This window comes from Muntiacus reevesi, chromosome 1, assembly GCF_963930625.1.
Source record: "Muntiacus reevesi chromosome 1, mMunRee1.1, whole genome shotgun sequence".
NCBI classification, from domain to species: Eukaryota; Metazoa; Chordata; class Mammalia; order Artiodactyla; family Cervidae; genus Muntiacus; species Muntiacus reevesi.
In genome coordinates, this window is record NC_089249.1 from 92,876,806 (window position 1) to 92,891,375 (window position 14,570).

The window sequence follows — 14,570 nt, forward strand, 5'->3', positions numbered from 1 at the left end:
TTTATAGCTGAACTTGATTCAGCACTGAATTAGTCATTCCTTACCTATGCAGGATATTACATCAGGAATTCTTAGGTCTGTATCCAGCCCTGTGAGCAGCCAACTGAAGTCCCAGAATAGCTCTCAGTTTAACAGACATTTATTGAGCACCTACTGTGTACCAATCATTGTACTAGGCTCCTGTCATCATTGTTATTCAAGTAGTTTCACATTTCAAATAAGAAAAATATTGGTAATTAAATATCTAATCACTAGAAAAATAATACCTGAGTAAATGTGTAAATGTAAAAATAAGACAGTAGACTCCATTTATGTTCAGAATCTAGGACTTTGATGTTCTGGTTAGATTTTTACAGTGCTCAATGAAATGCCACATATAGGACACTTATTAATAAGTGGGTAAAATTATTAACTGATTGTTCTAGGAAATCTCCAACCACATGTCTATTTCTTGATCTCTGTATTCATGTCTGAGCTCCCCAAGATCAAAAATTAAAACAACATCTTTATAAAGTGCTTACAGTGTTCATCATAACAACTCCATGGCAACTGCTAGAGGGTTTAGCAACTTATTCAAGATCACACAGCTAGTAAGTGACAAAGCTCTTTTTCAAAACCACCTCAGCATGACTACAATTACTGCTCTTTCCCACAGTGCCATCCTTTTCCCAGTTCCCAACAGTCATCTAACTGTGTAGATGTGCTGTTGATGCTATAAATAATGGATAACTTCTTTCTACCTTGCTTGGCCAGAGATTTCGTGTTCTTTTTTTTTTTTTAATTTTTCCTTTTTAGTTTTTAGAAATGGATTTCACTTGAAAATATTAAAACTGGCTTACACTATATTCTGAAATAAAATCTATTTCTATCTTTTCTCTCTTGCAGCGTTTCATCATGTTTCTGTTTACCCAAAGAAGGAGATTCCTTTTTTCATCCATTTCACAGCAGGACTATGTTCTTCTACAGCAATGATAGCTTTTCTTACACACCAGTTTCCTGAGATCATGGGTGTTTTTGCTAAAGCTGTAAGTATGATCTCAAGGACTTGTGTAGAATATTTGTAAAACACACAAGAAACCATCTCTGATCTGTTTGTGCTAAACCAGTTGAGCAGTGGAAGATATTTGTTATAAAGTAAATTACAGGAATTGATTTGTAAAGTTGCTGCCATAAATATGTCAAACATAAGTTTTTGGTGATTTGAGCTATATTTTTGTTGCTTAGAAGTTTTGAAAATACAATGTCATAAATTATAAAGCTGGTCTTTGTAGATCACTTTTGGTGGTAAACACAACCCTTGTTACTAGTTAAAGAAAAATCCAGCCCTTTTAAATGCATTTTCTTTGGCATTTTAAAAAAAATTCCTTGTTTTGTACAAAAGTCTTTTGGTTTTTCCATTTAAATGAAATCATTAATTCTAAGGATTTGCTGAATGTTATATTCAAGAGTGCAGCTAGGATAGGGAATAAGTAGGTAAGATAGGACAGTTGAGACATTTGTCCTGGGTTCAGAATGTGCCCCTTCACTCAGAAGTCCTCATTATTATTATATGTGCATATTCTTATTGATCTTCCCAACCTTGGGTGTAGAACCATCTACAGACCTTTATTTTCCTTTTTACCCTTTAGTTTTGAACTGCTTCCCCATTTCCTGACCCAGGTCCAGAAAGTACTTGAGGACTGATTTTAAAGAGTATCTTGTGATTATTAATTTTTCTACATAAACCTATTAATTAATGTCACTGACTCAAAGCAAAATTACCAAAGAGAAGTCCCTTTAAGTCTCTGAGCCTAATAAAAAAGACATGTCTTGTACATCTTTGCATTTTTACCAAGTAATGAGTTCAAACCCAAAAAGAAAATGTTAATTCATTATACTCCCAAATAGAAAAGCACTGAGAACCATAGAAATATTAGCCTTTATTTGGTAATGCAGTTTCTTTATTTTTCTCTATTGCCTCCATTATAACTCCCTGTGTCCTCACACTTTCTTTTCCTGCCTTAAGAATAGTTTATTTTGTGCCTTAAAGATTAGCTGGTTTTCTTCTGGCACCAGAAGTGAGAGCACTGGTTTCTCTTTTTCCCTGAAGGTCAACTATTATAATGTGTTAAGTTGCCACTGGCTGTAGGCCTAAGAGTTTGAGACTCCAGTTGATTCTGGGTCCGGCTGCAAGAAGGATGATTTTTTACTGCTGCTCAGGGAGTATAGACATTTGGGTTGGAAGCTGACTCTTCTGCTTCCTCTCAGTATAAAAAGAAAGCTTACTAAGATAAAAAAACGAAAAAAAAAGTCAGAAAGCTTACTGATCACACCATAACTCTGTTGCTTGCAGTGGTGCTGATTGGCGAGTGTGTGTCTCAAACTGAAATGACCTCACTGTATAATCTGGCATGGAAAAAAATGGACTAAACAGAGAATCCCGTCCATTTAACAAGCAGAAAAAAATACACCGCTGTGTATTTGAGATCATAGAAAAGCAGTGGGAGAGATGGTCTCTCAGGGCAGTGGGAAGGAGGTAAAATAAAGAGAGGAGGGAGGTCTAGAATCTGGAGTAGAGAGACAGTAATTGTTATCAGTGTCCTTCCATGAGGTACTGGCTAAAATTAATGTGGAGTGCACTCACTGTCTGCTGTACCCATGTGTTAGTATATCGTGTCTGCCTTTACCTAAGCAATCTCTGATGCACCAAAAGAGCCTTTAGGATTATATAACACAAGCTCCTAGCAGTGTCTGAGAATAAATAATTATCCATTTGAAAGTTGAAGCTTCTTTTTTAGGTCAAAAGTTATTAATTTACTGTGATTCTAGTTGATGAACAATAAACAGACATTTGTTTACTATCTTTTGGTATGTGTTGCTGGTATGTAGTGTTTAAAATGTGCCTGACAGCAAACTTCTACAGCTAGATTTTATCCCTATGGCCTTTACATGTACAGTTTAAATTCCTAAAAGTTAAGTATTTACTGAAAGTACCTGCAAATCAATATTCAGTATGCAGCAGTTCCAAGGGCTGTTTCCATTTAAGAATTAATGGGAAATGAAAGCAATATAGGCAGACTCCAGTTTATAAACTCAATAAACAATTACCGTGGTAGACAGCAAGAGAACTAGAGGTTCACATGCTTCTCACCACTTAATATTGTGTGGTCTCTGCCCCAGGAGTATTACCATCACCCAGGACATGGTTAGAAGCAAGATCCCCAGAGGATTCTATATACATTTAAAGCTTAAGAAGCCCTTGCTCTACGCTACCCCCAATAGAGGAATTTATAATTCCTGGATGGTGCCACCTTATCAAGGTGGAGAAGGGACAAGATTGTAGAGTCGTTATGAGCAGAGGCTCTGGAGCCAGACTGTTTTGCTTTGGATTTCAGCTGTGACACTTACTGGCTGTGCAACCTTGGGTAAGTTGCTTAACTTTCCCCACCCCCCAGTTGTAAAATGAGAATAGTACTACCTCTTGGATTTTTGTGAGGGATAAATGAGTTTAAAATTTATCAAGAGTGTCTGCCCAAAGTAAAAAGTAGGTGTTAGCTGTTGTTATCACCATTCTCATCATCATCACCAAAGTGCAGTTGTAGTGAGAAACCCTACCCTCTTCATGTTTGGAAGAACTATGTCCTACTAATAAACCAAAAATGCATTTTTCCATAAAAATAGTAGTAGAAATGGCTGTTAGGTATCATTTAAACAGTATTTTTAGTACTATACTTCTGGTCCATTGTGTACACCAGAAAGTGAAGAAATGTTTCAAATTCTAGGCACTAGCAAGCTGCCTTATAGAGCAGAACCCATTGGTAAGTTGCAAACTGCATGTGTTAAAAAGTTTTAGTTAAGTCAGATATTTGATAGCCAAGTACAATTAAATGTAGAAATCAATGAAGAATCTTTGAAACATATTTATTCTAATATTAAGTAAGGCAAAGAGGTTTAAGAAAATTTCCTAGTTCCTTCCATTGTTGCCATTGTCTCTTCTTCATCTAATAACTTCTTGTATTATTTCACATGCTAGAGGAAATTCAGTCTGAATTTGTTAAAATGCACTTGTTACAAAGATTGCTTTTTCGTGAAGCAAGGCGCTAGGGATTAGTAATTTGTAGTAATCCTCACTGGACATCAGATTTACATAAATGGAAGGGAACGAACTAGAATGGCTAGTGTTTTAGTGCCCCTTCTTTTGCATGATATAAAGCTATGGAAAAAGATTTCATCTTTAGCACATTAGGACTTTTTCTCCTGATTTTTCTCCTGGCTGAGATGAAAACTTAGCCTGACAGTAGACATAGAGCAATGGGAAAAAAATTGCATAAATCCCTGGAGATGTGGAATGTGCTGATATCAGAGCTGATAGTCTCTTAAGGCCAGAATTCCTGAAAAAGGAAAAATTGCTTTTAAGTGGTAGGTCATTTTCTCACCTGCTTTGAAGCCTGCTGGGTTAAATATGAGAGTTCAAAGTAAGGGTAGCCAGCAAACCAATGAACTGGAATCTGATTCTGCTTATCTGAAAGGCGCTTCTTTATTTAAGAGCAGCACTGCCCTCTCCTTACAGAACCAATCTTCATCTACTCTGACTCCTTTCATTCCTCTCTTGCAAGAAAAGCTTTCTTCTTAGTAAGCCTTGGGAGGGCGTTATTACAACAGTGAAAAGACTGAAGATGGTGTTTGGAAATTTCATTAACTTACAGATAATTTCAGGCTTATGGCATGTGACTTTAGTGCTTTTGTGTTTGAATATAAAAATCCCTAGTTGGGTTTTAACTTAACGGGGCAGCATTTGCAATGTTGGCAGATAAGATGTTTTGGGTAAAGACAGAAATTAAAAAGACTTCCAGATAAATTATTTGTTTCACTAAGGCAAAACTTGGTTAAAATTTGTTTCACTGAACACATATTGTAGCTGTGCTAGGGTGGGAATGGGCCCCGTTTCCACATATTTCTACTAATCTTTATGTGGGAAAATGTGGTTGGACATGCCAGTGATGAATTTCTGAGCAACTCATAATTGGCTGGCTTCACTGTAACTAGGGCCTAACAATCTGCTTGATTAATTCTTTAAGGACTACATTAGCCAAGTTGCATGATTTCCAAAGATATAGAAGGTCAGATGTTACACTAACAAAAGACCTCTCTACAGAATGTCTCACTGGGATTTCTTCAGTCCCTTCCCCAAAATAATTAACATTTCTCTCCCTAAAGTACATTTTAAAAAGTAATAAGCAGATATAAATGCCAAGTGTCTTTTACTGAATAGTAACGAGAACTTTTGAGAAGGTTTGTCCATTATTATAATTTTTTCCAGGACAAAGATTGTCTTTATAACTAGGGGAATTGATAGACAATTATAACCATATATTGATATACATCAGTTTAAAGGTTCCTAAATTTCTGTTTTCATAACCAGTAACATGAACTCTGTCTACAGGTGAAAGGTTTTTTATATTCTTCATCTGACTTTACTAAAACCCTAAGAGAGTTGCATTCTAAATACTTAGGGCCCCATTCATAAATTAAACTGAAATTAAAATGTTTCTTCACTTTGAAAATGAATTATTTTCAAGAGCTAATACAGTTTTAAAAACATTTTGAATTGTAACTAAGCATAAATTCTGGGAAAATACTCTTCTATAATATGCTGTTTCCATAGTAATATATCTGAGGTATTTCCCAGAGAATATGCTGATAATAAAATAAATCTATTGTAATAGGTCAAAAATTTTAAATGTTTACACTTTTGTTCCACTGTTGGTACCTACCGCTAAAGTCTTTATTTGGGCAGTCTGGCATATTCCAATTTTGATTTTCTTAATTAACTGGGATATTTGTAGCAAGAGAAAAGTTGTTCTCCTCTTTTTATAAGGGTAATTTCTCATACTTCATCCTCATTGTTCTCCTTCAAAAAGAACCAGAATGAGAAATTTATGGAATTGCTAATGTTCTTCTTCATCCAAATTTTCTGAGTACTGAACTCTTGAAAGACAAAAGAGAAAGAATAAAAGGTAGGGCAATGTACTTTTTAATGCATGTCTGTATCCTTTCCCCAGGATTTAATTCAGTTTTGAAGTTTGTGGAAAGCACCCTCTTTCCCTAATAACACGTGCTTAACAAGTATGAAATTCATAAAAGCTCTCCGTGAATTCATTTGGCAGAATATTTAATCATCTTCGCCCCCCTCAAAGTGAAAGCCTCAGTGCCAAAGTCTAAGTTACTCTGTCACTAACTGCTGTGAATATATTTATTATTATTCATTAGCACTTGAGGCAAATGGACTGCATAGCAGGTAGAAGAGTTGTGCCTGAATATTGATGTAAATCACTCATTCCAAATTTGTAACACTAGTGGTATTAGAATTCATATTAGGAAACCTGCTGATTTTTGTTTTAGAAAAGATTTTTGCAGACCCAGCATAGTCCTCTAAATGGAAGGAATTAATGAGGTACAGAGGAAAATTAAAATCTTGAGGAATAGTTATTTTAGCTTTTTTCTTGAGTGGAATTTTGCTCCTTCCCCCACCAATCAAATTTTTAATGCTCAAAAGAACTAAATTAGTACAACTAATTAATGTATTATAATTCTACACCAGGAGTAATGTGGACTTCATTAGTTTTCTTTTTTAAAAGTTTATACTTAAACTCTCATTAGTTCTTACCAGAGGCATTGGAGGACAGATTGTGGTCTTCCAGTGTAATAGATGAGGAAGTTTGAGCCAATCAAGTTAAGAGTTCCTTGAAATCACACAACAGATAGTCCTTTAGTCACATATATATTTGGTTTCAAAATATGTCACCTCTCAAGTTATACCAAAACAAGTACAGAAGAATAAATTTCAAACCAAATATAGTAATCCTGAAGGAATTATATAGACTGATGGAGTGATGACAGTAAAGTGGTCTTACTAGTGTCTTCCTATAGGAGATGAATTTGGAGAAGAATTTTAAACAAAGAGGCCAATATGGATTGTCAGAAAGTAGAAAGGGCCCTTAGATTGCAGAAGTGCTTACTGAAAAGATCTAAGTAGACAAATAAACTACCTGGAAATGTTCTTCATTGTATAAGCCTATTTGATGAAGTCTGATGTTTTAAAATAAAGAATGCCCATTTGCTTTTTTGTCTTTAAACTGGTTCACTTTAATTTCATTCCTATTCTGGTTAGTAAATCACTTAAAGTACACTGATCATTTATATCACATACTCATACAACCGTATAAAGAACTTCAGCCTTTCTAATTGTCTAAAATATGCAGTAATACTGAAGAAACAGTAGGCACTCATTTGTAGTGATTCAGAGGGAATTTAATTAACTCTTTGAAACAGTAAAAAAAAAAAGAAAAAAAAGCTTAATATAAACTAAAAGCTGTATCTTATGTTCCAGCATCACTCTGCTTTCAAAATCAAAGGTAAAGTTTGTCAAGGATTGTGAGGGGAAGTTTAACTGAACAGAATAAATTTTTGGTCTAAAATAACATAACTCATGGGGCTTTTTTGTTTTGTTTTTCTAAAGTGGGATTTTTAGGTAACAGATATACTTCGAGCAGTTGTAACAATACATTGGAAACTTCAATGTGTTCCTTAATGCTGATAAGGCCTCAGTGAAAGATTTGCTATTAATGGTATTCTATCTGAATTTGAGGAAAAAATAATCTCTCTTAGTTCTCTAATTAGTATTAAGATTGCCTTATGTCTGTCTTGACTGCCAGCTTCAAGAAAAGAAATTATTTGGGCTTCAGGCGATGTTCAACAAAACTAAGAGAACTGATATTCAGAGAATTCAGACCACATAATCACTCTTTAACCTCATCCTGTAATTTCAAGCATTCTGGAAATGTAATGTATATGTACTATTCAAAGTGTAGAAAAGGGCTATATTCCTATTGAGCACTCTTGCATATTATAAATAGGATATGCAGAGAAAGAAGCAGTTTGGGGAAGAATTTAAGAAGGGAACATACTCTCATAGTCTTTGTTAGGCACTTGCCAGCTCTTGTTTTCATCTATTCAGCATGCTGAAGTCCCTGTTTCTTTCTGATGCCAGAGTTCAAGCTTTTACTCCCAGGTAGCAGCAGCTTTACTATTAAATTTTAATCCCTCAGTGTTGTTAAACTTCTATCTAGAGTATACCCACAACTATTCTTGGCAGGCAAATACACTGCTGCTTTTCCTTCAGTCACAGTGAGATAGAAGAATGTTCTCTGGCTGGGGTGTGGATGAAGGCACTTTACTAATCTTATACATAATTCATCCTTGGTTGCTGGGGTATTCAAAGTTGAAACTTTGCCCTCTGATAAAATTCAGATGGATTTTTTATTTACTTGACTCTGATCCCTTTGGGATTTAGCCCTTATTGGGAGCCCAGGAATTCTAATTCAACAAAGCTCTAGCTGTGTAGATTTTTCTTATTAATTTACTCTTGGTGTATTTTAGCTTTGTAATACTGACTCTTAAAAAAAACAAAAAACAGCACTAGAACATGTAGTTCAGACTCCTGGATACCCTGAAAAGATTCTTCTTGCAGTATTGGCTTATTGGATGAAAAGATTCCAGTAGGGCTTATCTTAATTTGTTTTCAAAGTTTAGTTTTTAAAGAGTCTCAACATTTAAAAATATTTTAACTATTGCTCTTTAACATGCTATAATATGGTGCCGATTATCCTGTAACATACCATAAGTTTTTAATGTTGAATTCATTGTATTAAGATGTTACTAAGAATAAATTGGTTTGTTCATTCATTCAATGAGCAGATATTTATTGGGCACCTTTATGAAATATAAAATGCAACCCATGTTCACAAGTAACTCATAGTCTAGTGGTAGGGGTTAGAGGTAGGCAAGAGATGTATAAGATAGAGACTGCTCCTGCACGAGTAAATTAGCTCATCCTGCATACTCATTCATTTGACTGGAAGTGACTGATGAGTTATTATTATTTTCACATGCCTCACATAAGATTTAGTGACCCAAAAAGTCGATCTAGACTGATAAAGGCTTTTTCCTTTTAGAAGATTTTATTTGGTTAGGATTCCTTTCAGTCAAACAAGAGTAAATAGAAAGAGGTCTCTCTCTTTATTATTTTTCAAATATCAGACATGAAAGACTTTTGTCTTTACACCCAAGTGATGAAGTTCATGTTTTTGTAAACTGTGGTATTCATTGTGTTCATTTAAACAGTTTAGAATTTATTAAAAAATGAAGTGCTCCACAACTCAAGATTGAAATAAGAAATGTCACTCCTCAGATTCATATATAGTGGCTGCCGTAAGATTAAAGCCTACTATCGGTTCAGTTCAGTCGCTCAGTTGTGTCCCACTCTTTGTGACCCCATGGATTGCAGCACACCAGGTCTTCCGGTCCATCACCAACTCCCTGAGTTTACTCAAACTCATGTCCGCTGAGTCGGTGATGTCATCCAACCATCTAATCCTCTGTTGTCCCCTTCTCCTCCCGCCTTCATTCTTGCCCAGCATCAGGGTCTCTTCAAATGAGTCCGTTCTTCGAATCAGGTGAACAAAGTATTGGAGTTTCAGCTTCAGCATCCTTCCAATGAACACCCAGGACTGATCTCCTTTAGGATGAACTGGTTGGATCTCCTTGCAGTCCAAGGGACTCTCAAGAGTCTTCTCCAACACCACAGTTCAAAAGCGTCAATTCTTCGGCACTCAACTTTCTTTATAGTCCAACTCTCAACATCCATACATGACCACTGGAAAAACCATAGCTTTGACTAGACCTTTGTCTAGTTTGATGGACCTTTGTTTGCAAAGTAATGTCTCTGCTTTTTAATATGCTGTCTAGGTTAGTCATAGCTTTTCTTCCAAGGAGTGAGTGTTTTTTAATTTCATGACTGCAGTCACCATCTGCAGTGATATTGGAGCCCCAAAAAATAAAGTCTGTCACTGTTTCCCCGTCTATTTGCCATGAAATATTGGGACCAGATGCCATGATCTTAGTTTTCTGAATGTTGAGCTTTAAGCCAACTTTTTCACTCTCCTCTTTCACCTTCATCAAGAGGCTCTTTGGTTTTTCTTTGCTTTCTGTCATAAGGGTGGTATCATCTGCATATCTGAGGTTATTGATATTTCTCCCAACAGTCTTGATTCCAGCTTGTGCTTCATCCAGCCCAGCGTTTCTCATGATGTACTCTGCATATGAGTTAAATAAGCAGGGTGACAATATACAGCCTTGATGTACTCCTTTCCCAACTTGGAACCAGTCTGTTTTTCCATGTTCGGTTCTAACTGTTGCTTCCTGATCTGCATACAGATTTCTGAAGAGGTAGGTCACATGGTCTGGTATTCCCATTTCTTTCAGAATTTTCCAGTTTGTGGTGATCCACACAAAGACTTTGGCATAGTCAATAAAGCAGAAATAGATGTTTTTCTGGAACTCTCTTGTTTTTTCGATGATCCAACGGATATTGGCAATTTGATCTCTGGTTCCTCTGCTTCTTCTAAAACCAGCTTGAACATCTGGAAGTCACGGTTCACATACTGTTGAAAGCCTATTATACTCATTAATTTTTATCTTTGTTTTCTATATCCTCTAATTCCTAATAATGACAGATTAATAAGAGCTAAGGGCTATCCTGGTTTAGAAAATGAAACAGTATGATGCCATTGTGAAACAGAATGGGACAGCAAAGAGTCAGGACTAAAATTATGTGCCTCTGTGGACATGTGAGAAAGAAAGGGAAAGAGCCACTCAGAACTTCCCAGAGCCCACTGTTCATGTCAGAGCTGCACCCTGCAGTGACTGATTCTTGAACTGTATCAGGTTAATTAAGAAAAATAAAAATATATTGGGTTAAAGTACTAAAATAAGCTGCCTTTTCCCTCTCTTCCAAGCTAAATTTTGCTGATCAATTCTGAATCTTGGACAGTTCTACCTTTTAATAAGGGGAACTGTCAAGATTTTCTAAGCAACTGAAAAAGATTTCCTATCTTTATTGAGTTCAGTCAGTATATGTACTAACTGGATAATTGGAGATAGAACCCTGGAATACATATTAAAATATTTTTAAAAACAGGCACAGAACCTGTCCTTGGGGAGTGTATACTGTTAGGCATGTAATCATTAGATGTGGTAAAATGATGACAGTCTTTTGAGTAGAAGAGGAGGCCTAAGGTTGTACTGGAGGGTCGAGGAGTATACTGACTTAACTCAATGAGGCAGCAGGAGAAAGTGGAATGATTTGAACAGACTTACAGGCAGAAGACTGAAGATCCAGCTTTGGAGTTTACTTGTAATTGTTACTTCTCTAGTAATTTATCTGTTTGCTATATTTGTGGGAATAAGTGGAAATTACTATTCTTTGGGTAGGTGAACAAAACATACATCTCCAAATATTGAGTTAAATGCCTGATGGCATTTTCCAATTCAGAAGTCTGATTTGTAACATGCTGGTAAGGAGGTGTATTCATGTTTCTGGGTTGTAAGGAGCCCACTGTTATCCATTCATCTGTGTTCCCATTTATACTAGGCTGTGCTAACATTAGGTCTCTAGAGAAAGACTTAAGTAGACTTAAGGCCCCCTGAATTCCTATGGACTACCTCCTACTCCCATAGGACTTCAACAAACATAATGAACACTTAAGAAAAAAAACTTTTATCTTTTCATAGTATTGAGAGTAATAATATCTCATTTGGTCTCAAGTTCCATATTGGATTATTTTTTTAAACATTGCTTTTGAGCAGTAACTTTTCCCTGGTTGCTTAGCCAGTCATACAAGTTGAGACTTCTGTTTCTATGCCTGTTTTATAATAGCTGCTCTGGGAGAACAGATGAAAAATAATAAGTTAGATATTTTATGAGTATTGAAATCCCTCCCATTCAGAAATGTAAATAAAATAACCAGCATGAGCAATCAGCTTATGTCAGATTCCATGGGTTTATGTTACATAGGGAAATTATAGTGCAACCTGAAACACGCTTCTTAATGAATTCATAGTGGTGTCACAGTTGAATGTAAACCCTTGAGCTTTTCTATTGTGAAGAATTTCAGAAATCACCTTTTATAAACTGTTTAGGGGAGGAGGAAAAAACGAAGATGATACCAACAAATGCTGTCACTGTTAAGTGGTTGCTTCCCTTCCAGCACTAAATTGTGCCAGTTAAGTAAAGCAGAAACTTAATATATTGCTCACCTTTCGGCTTATTCAGTGTTCATAAATATTATATATACACACACACACACAAATGTATATATGTATACACACACACATTTCAATATTCTGTTTTTGAAAGTGGCACCAGAAAAGTGCTTTGGAAGAACAGGGTTGCCTTTGTGGTTTTTATCCTCAGAGTTTAGGAAAGTCAGTTAAAAAATGGCAGAAGCCCAATAAATAGCTCTGTTTTTACCTTCAGCAAGTGCAAGAAGCCAGAGACCTAATCTGAAGATTATGAAATGAGAATTTGTATCTTATCTTTGGTTGTTGCTCTAGCAGCCTGTTGCTGTCATTGTCCAGTCGCTAAGTTATGTACGACTCTGTGACCCCATGGAGTGCAGCATGCCGGGCTACTCTGTCCTCCACTGTTTTCTGGAGTTGGCTCAAATTCATGTCCATTGAAGCAGTGATGCCATACAACCATCTCATCCTCTGTCACCCCCTTCTTCTCCTGCTCTCAGTCTATCCCAGCAACAGGGTCTTTTCCACTGAGTCAGCTCCTCTTATCAGGTGACCAAAGTATTAGATCTTCAGGATCAGTCCTTCCAATGAATATTCAGGGTTGATCTCCTTTAGGAATGACTGGTTTGACATCTTTGCAATCCAAGGGACTCTCAAGAGTCTTCTCTAGCACCACAGTTTGCAAGCCTCAGTTCTTCAGCGCTCAGCCTTCTTCATGGTCCAGCTCTCACCAGAACCATCCTGTCACTCAGTGAACTGATTTTGTAGTCCCTAAAATTCTTTCCTAGCTCTCCTCCTTTTCACTGTGGCCTCAGCTCATTCAACTCTGATGAGTCTGCTAGCCTCAAAAGTCCAATATGCCAAATGTGGTATAGGAGACCAGTCAAGCTTAAGTTTGAGAGTCAGGGAAAGAAGCATGTATTTTCTATTTTTAAAGAACTTTTTTTTTACATTCTAATTTCATAAGTGTTTGGCTTGATTTACACCAAGTTCTAGGCCTGTAAGCCTACATTAATGCATCACAGTTCTAGATAGGATATTTGATAGCTCTTATCTAGCCCAGAATCTCAAATGATAGGGAGCTAGAGTGACCAATATTTAGCATTTTCTTGGGCTTCACAGTGTAGCTCTCTTCTAGTCCCTCTGTATGTAACAAACATCCTTGTGTTTTCCCATAGCTGCCCTGGTATTTACTGACATAGATCAAGATGCTGTGTGGCTCTGTAGGGAACTCTGAGCCATTTGACAGTCTGGGCACATGTAGTCACCTCACATTATTTAAGCCCTGATCTCAGCATTCTAATTTCTCTGTATTCCCCAGTGTATATAATATGTACTTGCTTGAAATTCCTTATATATTGCTTGCACATTCTTGCTTCTAAGTTTCAGCATAAACCAGTTCCTTCTATTTAGAATGCTTTCCTTTGTCTGTCCTCAACCTAAACATACTGTATCTTTTAAAAATCCTGCTCAAAAGCCACCTCCTATGGAAAGTCAGATTAAATCTCATTCACCTGACTCCTTTATTCTGAGAATTCTGTTTCTCAGTCTGTTGCTTAAACTGTTTTGTCCCTTTGTAGTTATTGATTCCATACATTGTCACCCAGTAAGCCTAATGGTTCTAGGAATGATGAGCCCCCTGCATCCCCATCCTTGTGTACATTATATTAATACACAGAGACTTTAAAGGCCTACTGACAACCTTTCAGTTTCCCCTGAGTTTCTAGTCCACTTCCCATACCCTTTCCCTCTCTTCATAGTTACAGTCCTAGAGAAACGGGGCACATGTTCAGGGTTTGGCCTCCACTTTACCATGTTTGTGGCAACCTGTTGAATAGGTTCCTACAGTTAAGCAAGATTTCACCCTTTGGTTTGACAGTTCCTGCATTCTATTCAAACACATTCAAGAAGTAGATGTGAGACCAGGAATAGAGAAATTTCCACTGAAAGCTCAGTTAGCTCTTTATACAAGACTTCTGAAGCTGCTGTCGTCAGCAGCTCACTCAACACTCTCCTGCTCTGCCTCTTTTCCAGGAGTCAGGGTTAGTTTAAGAAAAAGCCTCTTGCTAGAAGCCATGACCTCGTACTTTTATCCCCTCCATCTGGTGTGTGGCCTCATGGGGCTGTGCTGCTATGCAGGAGGTGAGCAATGGAATTCTTTAGATGATGACTTCTGAGCCCACATGCAGAGGCAGTGGGGGTGGGAAGCAGGGAGAACAGTGAGCGCCAAGATCGATGGACCAAAAAGTAAGGTTTGCCCTGGAAGGAATCCTAACTATAGGTAGATTGTTTTCATGAGGTGTTCTTCCCCTAGCTCAAGTGGGGCCCGGGTCAGGGAGCTGCAGCATCCCAGATCTATGATTGATGGATGTTGTGTTCCTGCAGTTTTCCCTTCTGCCTTCACAGTTGGGGTGCAGGAGTGGGATAGGTAGGGTATGTAAGGGCTTATGCTG

General features: G+C 37.0%; 1 protein-coding gene across 12 annotated transcripts in view; it reads left to right on the forward strand.

Moving 5' to 3' along the window:
- Positions 1 to 14,570, forward strand: part of ST7L (suppression of tumorigenicity 7 like) — a 102,029-nt gene that overhangs the window by 69,671 nt on the left and 17,788 nt on the right. For 8 of the 12 annotated variants that reach the window (XR_010659203.1, XM_065906889.1, XM_065906896.1 and 5 more), the window contains one exon: positions 886 to 1,025. Coding sequence is in view for 9 of the 12 variants with exons in the window: in XM_065906889.1 (XP_065762961.1) it covers positions 886 to 1,025 (140 nt within the window). In the remaining 3 variants the exon portion in view is untranslated. The other 4 variants (XR_010659201.1, XM_065906905.1, XR_010659205.1 and 1 more) reach the window with 4 other exon arrangements.